Below are 12879 nucleotides of genomic sequence, written 5' to 3'. Positions count from 1 at the left end.
TATAAATATAAGCATACATTAATTATATAAAAATCACAAGTCTACAGCACTATACGATTTTAAACAATAATTAATTTCTTTACTAATTTATTATGATATATAAAAATTGAAAATAAAAAGTACAGACAAGTCTTAAGCAATTAAATGCGCCACATACGTGTTTCAATAAAATTAAAATATAAATATTTTATTTATCATATTATTTGCTACCATTATGAATATATATATAATGAAATTTAATTAATTACAAAAAATTTACCATAAATCTATTAAATGTGTTAAATTAATTTAATCAAGTATAAATTATCTCGTTGAATGCCGATATACGAACAACTTGCAGACTATATAATAGAATGAAATTCTTTAAAAATTTTCCTAGTTTATTAAGAATTCGATTTTTTAAAAGAGTATTGCATGACCATGAATTTGTTTATATATTTTTATTTAAAATGAATAATTATAAAACATCAATTATTTTTATTTTTTTCATCTTGAGTTTAATTATATATTATATTTAATTTTATTCCGAAGTTCATATATGATTTTAGTTAATAAATATAATTATTGCATTAAAATAAATAAAATATACATGAAATAAGGATAAAAAACGCATAAATTCATTATAATTGCGTTGTTCATTAGTTATGCCGAAAAATCTTTGGAGTTTCCATGTTCATTTATTTTAGCTATGTGGCTAAAAACCTTAAAAGTAATCAAATAATTCCTGTGCTGTCTGTACTTTAAAAATTTTCACAATTTAAATATAAAAATATTATCTTATACAATTCAATAAATCTTTTTGATCAAATAATATCAAGTTAATTAATCACACACGCGCGCACGCGTACACTTACACACATCCATATACACATCAGTCATAATACATTGATTACATTAGAATTGAAATCCTAAATTTTGTTCACATGTATATCCTTCGCGATAAACGCGAGATATTTAACATATATAACATTTATGATATTTATCATCTTAATGTTATAATAATCTTATATTGTATACATTTTTTTTGTAAACATTACGTATGTAATTTATATACGTAGTAAATAATTATAAGCTTTTTTCTTGTTGATTTCGTATTTGTTCTTCTAATTCTTTGACACGCAGTTGACTATTTGCAAGTTGATGCCTCACTAACCTCAACTCATCAGTCTGTCTCATGTAAGCCATTCTAAGTTCAGCCTCATTATTTGGTACGTCAGCAGTATCGAATACCTTATTGTCATTTAAAGTTGAAGACACAATGTTATTCTATATGAAAAATAGAAATAATTTTTCATCAATAAAGAATCTATTATTATCAATAGTAGTATCTATTTTAGTTTTGTTTAAAAAAAAGAAAGAAGGAAAGAAATCAAGCAGGTATTATATATAATAAGCAGATAATAACAAATTGTTTTTGTTGTTATTATTATTATTATATGAAGCAGGAGTACAATGCAAACAATTTTAAGAACACACAGTGTTTAGTTCGATATTCTAAAAATAATAAATAGGCATAATTAGATAAAATAATAAAGAAAAATAGAGATTTAAATCGCCAAAACCTACCTTACAATAATGAGAATAACTCCCAAACTTGTTAACGAGCTCATAGAATTTGATGCTACATCTTGGTGTCTTCAAGTTGACCATGCAAAGTGTTAGTGCGTTAGACAAACAACTTTAATTCGAAAAAAATCAGTAAAATAAAAATCTATCTAATCTTTTTTCGTTATATAATTTGGCAAGCACTTTTTAAAGTAGTTCGGAGATATAAGAATCGAGTATTAAATTGACTCGTTATACTAAGCAAAAATACTTTAACTAATTTTACAAACAATACAAGCAGCACAAATACAGAAAATTTAATTTACTAATTAAAAATATAGTATACACAACACCCGTTAATTGTTAAATACGATTTCATGCAATTTAGATATTTTACCTGCAAAGCGACATTATTAAACTTTTGTTGTAATTGATGAAATTTAGTGCTTTGATTACTAGATGTCTTTTGGCTTTTTTCCGAAACTTCATTGTATTTCATTGATCGATAATCAGGCACTGTTTCCGTCGATAGGAATGCAAATTTCTTCTTCGTATTCATATCCGTCGCCGATGCCAAATGCGAAGGTTTGTATACGCGTGGCTTATGAGTAGTGATACTGCCCCCTTAAATATAAACTAATTGTCAAATATTTGCTTTATGCTCGATCTAATTAACATTTGATCAATATATTTTATACTTCATCTATGAATAGTGCATAACATTTTTCTTCTGCAGTTAACCATATCATTTTTTTTTTTTTTTTTTGAACTTTAGGAGATTACCATTAATTCATTTTAACTAAAATTCTCTATCAAAGAACTATGAAATTTTTCTATCAATAGCACTGAAAGTGACAATTACTGAAATATTAACGATATTTACGAACCGGTTTTAAGAGATATCAAAAGCGGAGGACTATTCATTCCTCCTATCCAGTCTTTAGCTGCCAGGGCAGGAGTCGTACCTGCGGTGTCCGGATACAAATCTTCTTGGAATTGGTCACTCTTTAAAAACAGATTAGATATTTAAGAAGAAAGATCGTTGAAGAAATAAAAGAATTGTGTCCTAATACTCGTCTTTAAATGATAAATGTCCAATGAATAATAAAAGAAAATAGGCTAAAATATTAAAGGTAAATGTCGTCGTCGTCGTCTATAAGCGCTTTTAACGATTGTCAAAGCCTAAACAACTGATACAATAATAAGCCCATAGTGAGAAAAAATATGTTTAATTAATAAATTTATTGGAAAGTTGCGCAACCTACTTTACGCGGCACGATCATGGAGATCGGCTCGCACATGCCTCTGGTTGCGTGGAGTTTATAAAATCTGAAGACCTCGCAAATTGCTGTACTAACACCGCGCTTCGGCATTATGCCGAGGCCACGCTGCGGATTCCCGGATATGAATTGAGTGAGATAGTGCACCCAGGGCGCCTCGTTCACTACCTCGTAGTATCGTATATTGCCATCGCCCTGTAGCGCAAAGCAAACCGATCGGCGATTATCGCTTGGTTATTGATTTCCTATTGTGCGCTCTGTAGCGCATGAATATTCATAAACATCTACTCACCTTCCCTGCTAAATATACCATATTGGTGTCATTGTCGTAAAATGGAAACACAATGCCGCTGCTCGAGTCTATCGTTTCGCAAGTCAACGGCGTCGACAGGTCGTGCTGACTCCAGACGGCATACTGTCTGTCCGAGTGCCTGCTGAATCCGGTTGTCAATAGGCGACCCGATCCACCCAGGAACACAACCTTGCTCGCTTTCGTTCCAGCATGACAAATGCCCTCCTGAAATTTTGAGCTTTGAGAAGATGCGAACTGCCGCGCGATTATTCGATAATATTTAATAATTAAGATAACTTCAGAACGTGAAAAAAAAACAAAAACCAAAAAAAAAAAATACATCGATGCTTAATAACCGAGGATCAAATAGCTCAATTAACGTTAGCTATGCACATTACCGTTCACTGATACGGATTAAGGTCTGAATAAACTTGTATAAGAAACGATCGAAAAGGAGAGCGCAGCAAGGCACGCGAGTAATGCTAAATTCTCATGTTTGATGATTGAGATGCTTTGGCGAGCTCGGTCTGCGCTATCGATCAAAGAATACACTTGCAAGTTGATTATTGAAATATCGTACGTTAACATGCGTGGCGTGTGGGGTGGAGGATATTTTGGATCGTTTACGGGGAAATGAGTGGTAGGACACGTGGACTTTTTTTTACCAGCGCTATAAATAAAAAAAGTGGAATACTGAAGGAATTAAAGCGGTACTTGGCAAACAAAATGAAACGTCTGCTATTGTAACAAAAAATAAAGAGCGAGAGGGAGTGGTTTCACACGTACCGAGACAACGATTCCAGATCGTGGCTCGATAACGCGCAATTTCTTGTCCTTGCACGTGGTGGCTAGAAGGCTGCCATCCCTGTTCAAGGACATACTGTATATGACGTCGGGGTGTCTGTCGATGACGCTTACGGCTTCGCCCTTGCCAATATCCCAGACAATGACGAGGTGATCGAAGCCCGCGCTGAAGAGGATATTCTCGGCCGTCGGGTGCCATTCTATGTAGCCGACCCTGCGTTTATGGCCCTGAAGCTCCACCAGCCAGTCCGTTAGATTCCGCGAGAGACCGCCGTCCGGAACATGCCACAACTTTATCTGTAATTTAATTGTTAAATTGTTGGAGAATGCCCGGGGGGGGGGCGCCGCCGCGTATGTTTGCTTACCACTTGCACTTACCGTGCAATCGTCCGAAGAGGAGGCTATGACGTTGTCATTGAAGGGATTCCACTTGATGTCGAGGACTGGTCCGCTATGGCCGGTCACCCGACTCGCGTTAAAATCCAGCCGCCCAGTCTGCAAATAGGGGCACAGGAGTAGTTACGCCGAGTATGGTTAACGCGGGTCCTCGACAATGAAAGTTGGCGCTTAACGTTAATCGCGTGCGCATCGCTGGAAAGGCCGCGGGCAATTAGCAACGGTGGCCAGCGAAAGTGCGCTGCTTAGCTAAGCGAAGCCAGATTACGAATGGGGCACGTACTGGTCGAGGAGGCCGACCGCGCAATTAGAAGGTAAAGAAAAATGCAAGGCTCGCGCTATGGCATTCGCGCGATCCTTATCGGCGCCTGGCTCTGCTCTTGGCTTTCCTCGTTAACAGTCCGAGGATGCGCCGTTGGCTCGCGCCGATGATAAATGCGCTACTGCTACGCGCGGCTCTTAATTCGCTCGGTTCTCGCCTTTTGCGCCTTTTCATTACGGCTGGATGAGCATCAACACGGCTTTTCTTACGTTGGAAGAGAATTTGTTAAGTTTCAACGAGCACTCATCCAAATAGCCCTGAGAATGTTAATGCTCGGGAGAAAAAGAAATTTTTTACTTTTTAAATTGTATTTTATAAATAACAGCAAATGTTATATTGACTCGATTTAATGCCACGCTTCGTTACTTAATTATTTTTTCCCTTTCTTAAGCGCGTTGTTAAATTTTTAAGAAGATAGAAGAAGACCGCATGGGTGGGAAAGATGAGACAAAAATAACGTCCATTTTTACATCGATGAGTTCCGGTGAGTTCATGAATTTATTAACACATTGTTATGTAAATTAAGTTGAGAGATTTTGCAATTGAGATCAATGAGGTAATTTCTTGCTTTTAACGTTTTTTTTTGTTTTGCTCTGCCGTTAGGTGATCAAAAGCCAATATAAAAAAAAGTACCATTTATTATATCAAGTGTAAGCACTAAAATTCACAAGGATTGATACCACTGCGCCCAACTTATGATACTCACTTACTGGCCAAGTAAAAGAAAAGAAGGAACGTGGGGAGAGAGTATTGGTAAAACTATCGAGTGGAGCTTTATTTTACCTTAAATTTAACGTTAAATTCTATGATATTCTTATTGTACTTACGTTGTCGAGAGGTAGTACTAGGAATGCACCGCCACCTGCAACCTCCGTGACTATCGCCAAAAACTTGGGATTCACAGCACAGAATTGCGAGTCGTGGGCGTTTTTCGTGATTTTAATGTTATCATAGCACTTCTCGCGCTTGGCTGGGGCCCCGTAGACATGCCGAAACTTGCTGCTCCGGACCCCGCGGAACCACGACTGCGACAAAATGAGAGATCGTTGAATTTGGAGGGATCGTTAGCCAAACAAATGCCTCATCCCACCTCTCCTTCCCTAATATTAATCGTTAATGTGTGCGATCGATGCATTATTGGGATTTTTATGCGAGTTCCGAGGCGACAAGTGATTATTGTCCGACGCTCGGGCCTCCTCGTCGTGTCGCGTGCCTTTGGAATTACGTCAGACCCCGGACGGGGGCCCAGATATCGAGAGCCTCCGTCGAGGGACTCTCGACTTTAATGACATCCGGCGGGCAGGGTCAATTTGACAATTGGCCAATTAGAACTGACACCCCGGCGTAAAGGTTTTGTTGGTAGCGCAGCATGTAGACAAGATATATTTGTTAATTAGAAGCACATGTGCACGCGGGTATCGAACGAACTAAACGAGCTTTACTATAAATATATGAGCTCTGGGCGAAATCAATTTTCTTCACTCGAGTTAATTTTGGAACGATCTGCGCGCTGACGAATATTTTTTCTTTGTTAAATACATACGCGGCTAAAACGTGGAGCATGTGAATCGCGGCTGCGATCAACAGCCTCAATATTCGTTCATGGAAAAATAAATAGCGAGGCGCGCGTACTCGGGCCATTTAAATCCGTGGCAAGCGTTGTTTTAAGTGAAAGTCGAGAAATCATGCCTATAAATACGCATGCTGTATAATAATTAAACGAAACAATTCGTATTATAATTTTTCAGATTATACAGTATTAAGAAGAGGATACTCGTATTGAAATTTATAGAATAAACAGAAGACGAAGAAGGAGAAGAAAAACAATGGTGAGTGGTGTAATTCTTAGGAAAAGTTGAGCGCGCGTTAAATGCGCATAATGATAATTGTAAAACTTACCTGTCTGTCGTTAGTCATGATTAACTGTTGAGAATACACAGCTCGCTTGTCATGTATGTGTAGGAGCACTATATGTAAGGCCGAGATGAGTTCCAAGCCAGCCCATGCAATAACAATCTAATCGACTATACTGAAAATCTCTGTCAACTAAACTGTATAATCGCTTTACTGAAAGAAACATAAAACATTGCCATTCGAGCTAACTACGGATGAAAATAAATAAAAATTTACATAATATACAAGGCTAATTAACTAAGGGGAGGAGTAGGGTGTAATTGAATAAACAACGAGGAGGTAAATGTATGAATTAGAATTAATCAGCAGGTTGATTACTGGTTTGCGAGTAATGACGTGTACCTTAGCGTTCGATTTTTCCATAATAATCTTAGAGGTGTCGCGAGTTTGAGTTATTGTATTAAATGATATTGAATTAGTTTATGATCCGTCCGGGGCCGTGAGCTCCCGAAAAATTGCAGGTCATAGGCCTCGGAAGCGCTCGGATTTCCTCGTTTAAAGCGAATTAATTAGCGATGACCTCTCAGAACCCCCGAACACGTATCCCACCCACTAATTAAATCCGTGTGCGACACTGTGGTACTTGTCAAAACGGCGTTACATAACGAGTGCGCGGGTTGTACGATGCGCCGACGGTGGCAGGCGCGCGGCGACTGGCTGCTGCTTGATCGGCACTGCGACTTGGTCGCCCCACCCCCCGACCTGTGGATGGGCACGTGATCCTGAGCCGCGGCCGAGGATCGATCTGCACTAGGCTGGCAAAAACCTGGGGCTCTAGGTGAGCGCGAGGTAAATAGGTTACATACTCGAGAATAGCCAAGTCTTTTTTACTTTGCGCTCTTGCAAATGCGGCTCGTTCGATCGAGGGCCGACACTTATTAGGGATAAACGTCGTCCTCCGCGTGCCCTGGACATTTCGGAACTATCTCACCCGACAACAACAATAGAAATCCACTTTCATGTTAAACTAATTGGGAAATATTCTTGCGAGCATTTTTGTCAAGAGACTTTTACCTCAAGGATACAAACACTTATCCAGCTCTTTTAACGAGTGAACTACTCTTTATGAATATTCATTCGCGTTATTGTCCTTTTATTATTGCGCAAAAGTATTTGTTTTGTTAATACTGCTAGCGCTTCAGTACGCAGTATTTATGTATAATGTTTTCGAAAAAATTATTATTTTTAATTAACGAGTTGAAAAATTAATTGTGTAATTAATGAAATTATATTAAAAATATCGGTCAAATGTAATGGCTAAATTACTAATAAGATTTGGTACTGATTTTTTACGAACAATAGAGATTTTTTCATATACACCTGTACACACGCATACGCACGCGTGCATGCGATCACGGACGGACACACACACACACACACACACACACACACACACACACACACATATATAATGATTATAAACCAGCATTAAAAGCTATAATTAATCAAAGTATAATAAAAGAAGAAAAAAAGTTCAATAAATTTATTAATACCAAAAGCAACTATTTCTACAAAATACAATTTATTGGAAAATATTCGCTCAATGGGCAAAAATATACCAATCATTCTGCACGCATTGCTTTCAGATATTTAAGAGATACAATTGAAATACTTACAGTTGACTTGTAATTAATTATTTGAATAAATGAAACAAAGGAAAAAACAAAAAAAAATTGGCATGCATAAAGAAAAGAATTTATCGGAGAGAGTGACATCGTCACGAGAAGAATCAATTACAAGATGCCAAGGCAAACGAAATAAAAGGCGAATCAACTACCGGGAATCTGCTCGCAAATGCAGCGACTAATTCGCCTAAATAAATTGCAAAAATAATTAAGGATGCAGGGCATTAAGATACAGGGCTCTGAGAAATTGAGTGTTCCGGGGGAGGGGAGGCAGAGGTGACGCAAGTGTAGGAGCGAGGGTTCATTGTTGTTTCCGTCGTGGCGACATCTCCGATTACGATTTTTCATCGGGGGCTAAATCGGGCCGTATTTCCGCGGTGGGGGTGGAGGCAAGGTGTGTTAGGGTGATGGGGTAGGGGTGGAGGGGGCGAACGAGGAGAGAGAGAATACAGAGACGACGTCGAGCCGTTATATTTAAAACCGATTCTATTTGGCGGCATTGGGATCGACCATGGAGATCGTTCCTTGGTCTTTTTTATGTAGGTTATCGACCCCTATTTTGCACGCCCAACTTGTCCCGATAATATCGCGAGACAGGATTGATCGCGAGATTCCGCGACTCAAAATGAGTCCGCGTCGATTGTTCCAGGGTGGCCGTGACAAGTATCGACACGCGGTATTTCTTAACCTGAGTTGCTTTAGTCATGGGTTTAGCTTTCAAAAATAAAATTCCTTCTCGCTTCTTCTGATAATTTATGCTGTGAATGAATATTCAAAACGTTAAGGAAAGGATTAGCTGAAACTTGAAAACGTATCGTGATGTTAAACTATTTTTACCGAACCCGCTTATTTCGTTCGAAAATTTTGAACCAAGAAATTTTCCTAATCAACATAGCAATTATTTGAATATTTAAGTATTATAAATTCTATGGTAGGAGCATTAGTACGAGACGTTCAAGCATACACACAAACGAAGTATTGATTTTCCATGAAAATAATTCCGAGTTATCCATAGAATGGGGTTAAAAAATATTGGAAACACAATACAACTTGACATAATTAAGAAGAATTACCGTTGCGTTATCAAAGTAATAGTCATTTCCTTCGGCTACTAATAATAAAATTATTATGTTGAAATTATCGATTGACGGACACTACGATTTTATACGTCACCGTTGCGCTGTAAATATAATTTTTATGACACAGAAAGAGATTAAAGGAGCGCATCACACGGCACTCTATTTTAATATTTTTATTCATGGACTGATTAAAAGGAAAATAAAAAGAAGGAAAAAAAGAAAAAAAATACGAGTAAAGAGAAACAAATTGTTTGCGGTTTTTAATTCAGCGGCGGTCCATTATTTAGAATTAGGTAAGCGCGACTCGCCGTAATCTAATCAGATACTTTGTTGCCGTCCGTCTCAATATCGTAACGATAATTTCGTATAATTATCTATTTATTTATTATGGGAGCGGCTACAAGCGAAGCTAAAGTACGATGGCTTGCTGATATTGAAGATAGCTAATCATCCACCTTTACATGACTTTGCTTGAGAGTTAGGATTAAAAGGCTTTGTTTACTATCCGCGTGGCTTCGATTTTCTTTATAATTTGATGCTTTTTTCATCATTGAAAATTCTACAGAATATAGGCTACGTTTATGTGGATTAATCGGTAAAACACCCACATACATATACGCGTGCACATACACGCGCACACACACGCGCGCCCGCACACACATTTGATAAATATTTTCGAGACTGCGAAAATATGCTAAAAGGTAGGCTTAGGAAATTATGGGAAGTAAATTAAAGAGGTCAATGTGTACGAAACACGAAAGAGGCGAAAAAATTCAAGTACCAAATGGGCCGAGTAAAATGATTCCACTAATCAAACAAGTTCCGAATTGATTAATTACCGTGATCGCTACAGCATCGATAAGATAACAAAATGATGCGAGAACTATTTTTATTATATGCGAATACATCGCTTGATATACTGCTTATCATCAATACGAGACATTGACGAATACTCTATCATTACTTGCATGGTTATTATATCTTTTGAAAAAATAATAATTGGAATATTTTTCAAAAATTATCGACAACTATCTGGAATTTTATTTTAACGGGCATACATTTTAAGAATATAATACACACCACAGAATTAAATACTTATGTAAATAAATGGCGAAGACTGGAGCAGCTTAACATTAGAGTAATTAATTTCTTTTAATATATGATAGAATAAATAAAGCGGATATGACTCCACTTAATGCTGATATTATGGTGGAAAAGGATAACTACTACTCATAAGCGAACGCATGATAAAATTCGGAGTTAACGTCCCGATGGACTATGATTAAATGATTCGAATTAATATTAATAATGTAATACTTTTATCTTTGGTCGGGCAATTAGAAAGATAATTTAGGATTAGAATATTGTTATTAGGATGAAGATAATTATGATATTATATCAGATAAAATAATGTTGACTATCCTATGAGAATATTAAAAATATTATTTGAATTCTTTAACAAAAATACGATAAAATGAAAATAATTTAAAAAATACACCACAAAAAAACAACAAAGATAATTTATAATATTGCGACGTTTCCTATTTCAATATTTTGCAGTTTAATACTCCCCCGCCCCTCCCTCTTTCTAACAGATTAAAATTAATTTTGGTCCGTGCTCATTCATATTAAAATTAAAAATCACTACTACTCTACCGAAAATTTGTCACTATTGTTTATTTTTCGTTTAAATGCACATGGCCCCTCGAGTCTTTATTCACCGGGGATCTGCTATCGATGTGGATTTTCTAAAAAAAATTTCTACGCCACGAGCAGAACCTTTACATAAATACCGGAACTACGGGTGCGATACGATTGGAATAACGCACTCCGTGTTTAAAAGTATGCGCTGAATGGCTTGCTGAAGATAACTCAGTATTAAGAGGAAAACGTGAAATTGAGAGGCAAGAAGATAGGCGAACCGATAATTGAATGAACGAACGAGTGCATAAAATAAAATAAGAAATGACATTTTCAAGTTTGAAATGCATAAATGAAGTGACTCGATGAAGTGGAATAAACAATGAGAGTCAATGAATAATAACCTACTTGAAGAAACCCCTTGGAAAGCCTGCCCCAGTCCCTTCCTAAAATTCAATATTATTAAACGGGCACTGTTGCACTAGGTGCCTAGATACCCAAGATATCCAAGATACCGATAGTAAGGCAGATAATTTCCCGCTTCACTTTCTTGCAGATGCCATAAAGACAGCACACCTCACTGGCAAATTATGGTAGGCGTCGCGAAGTGTCTCGTAAAAGTGCGCGGGCTGTCGCCGTCGTTTTTAAATGCGCGCACACGTGTCGAGATCGTCACCGAGGAGCAAACGACCGAGCGAGAACTAATGTCATGAAGAAATAAAGGAGCCTCGCGAGCTTCCGGGCGACGAACGAGACGGAAGAATCTGTTCGGTCGCGCGCTCCTGCGGCACTGGCCGCCGGCTCGGCGAAAAAAACCTCGCACCCGGGCGCTAATTTCCGCATGGAGGGGGCAAGCCGAGTCTCGTCAACAAAGCGGCGACGTGCGCGGCTCGGCCAAGGCCCGACTCCGCGTCTCTTTGTCAGCTCGTTTACACTTGAATTTGCTTGAGTCTACGCTGGGTGGGTACATCCTCTTCTCGGCTGACGCCGATGAGTCGACGCCGACGCTAATGCCGACGCCGACACCGACGCCGACGACGACGACGACGACGACGACGACGACGACGACGACGACGGCTCATCGGCAATCGTATTTGTCGCGTTAAGTCCGACATTAAGGCTCCTTCAGGGCAAACCAACCGCGCTCACGAATCATGAAAAAGTTCGAGCATTCGTTGTCTCCCGGCCTGACCGCTTGGCCGACCCGAGTACACGGATTTTACGATTCGACGAGGCGTACAACAACTTACGAATGGACGAGAGAGAGAGAGAGAGAAAGAGAGAGAGAGAGAAAGCAGGGTCCGAAAGCTTTGCTCCGGAATTTTGATTTATGGAACGAGCGGAAATAACGAAGGATATACAGCTTTGAACGTTGAGTAATTATTCAACTTGGGGTCTAATTACTCAATCTAGCAAGACGTTCGCTTAAATCGACTAAATGACAACGTCAGGCGGCTACTCTAAAGGGCTACATAAGGCAACGGTGTTTCGGAGGACATGCAGTTTGATTGTTTAACTCGAGCGAGACGAGATAATCAACCCTATTAAAGCAGGCCATTTTTCCTTTAAATTCTGCTTTTGCAATCAACCTTTATTTAACGGCGCGCGATCAGGATGTTGAGTTTATATGTACGGGAAATGCTTGAGGCATGCAATGAAAGATGAATGGAGAAGGAGCTCTAAGCCGTTTGTAAAATTCGCTCTTCTGCAAGAGCTAATAAACTCTAAGCACGTAATTACGCTCCAAAAGTCCATGCCCAATAAAGTAGCAGAATCAGGTAGAAAATACACTCTATGTTTACTTAAGCGTAAAATGTTCCGCATGCGCTAATAATACCTAACCTATTTATCGGTACAAAAAGTACGGTACACGAGGCAATGAGATGGTGAAGCGGCAGGGGTGGGGTATGGGGTGGCGGGGGCGGTGGCGATTGCCATGAGAGGAGGATAAGGGGGGGGGGGGGGTTTTATTTTTTTGGGC

At 38.6% G+C, this 12879-nt stretch overlaps 1 protein-coding gene across 1 annotated transcript in view; it reads right to left on the bottom strand.

Annotated features, from left to right (window-relative positions):
* Positions 1-1026: 1026 nt before the first annotated feature.
* Positions 1027-12879, bottom strand: part of LOC105364027 (coronin-2B) — a 12729-nt gene continuing 876 nt past the window's right edge. Inside the window, exons 2-10 of the mRNA XM_011501868.1 lie at positions 5467-5664; positions 4300-4416; positions 3904-4218; positions 3118-3342; positions 2811-3020; positions 2433-2550; positions 1943-2169; positions 1567-1635; positions 1027-1266 (exon numbers count right to left, since the gene is read on the bottom strand). Coding sequence (XP_011500170.1) covers positions 1066-1266; positions 1567-1635; positions 1943-2169; positions 2433-2550; positions 2811-3020; positions 3118-3342; positions 3904-4218; positions 4300-4416; positions 5467-5664 — 1680 coding nt within the window. The 3' untranslated portion in view covers positions 1027-1065. The remainder of the gene's footprint in view (positions 1267-1566; positions 1636-1942; positions 2170-2432; positions 2551-2810; positions 3021-3117; positions 3343-3903; positions 4219-4299; positions 4417-5466; positions 5665-12879) is intronic.

This window comes from Ceratosolen solmsi, unplaced genomic scaffold (assembly GCF_000503995.2).
Source record: "Ceratosolen solmsi marchali unplaced genomic scaffold, CerSol_1.0 scaffold23, whole genome shotgun sequence".
NCBI classification, from domain to species: domain Eukaryota; kingdom Metazoa; phylum Arthropoda; class Insecta; order Hymenoptera; family Agaonidae; genus Ceratosolen; species Ceratosolen solmsi.
Note: the sequence above shows the minus strand (reverse complement) of the source record. Positions and strands in the feature narration are given on the sequence as shown.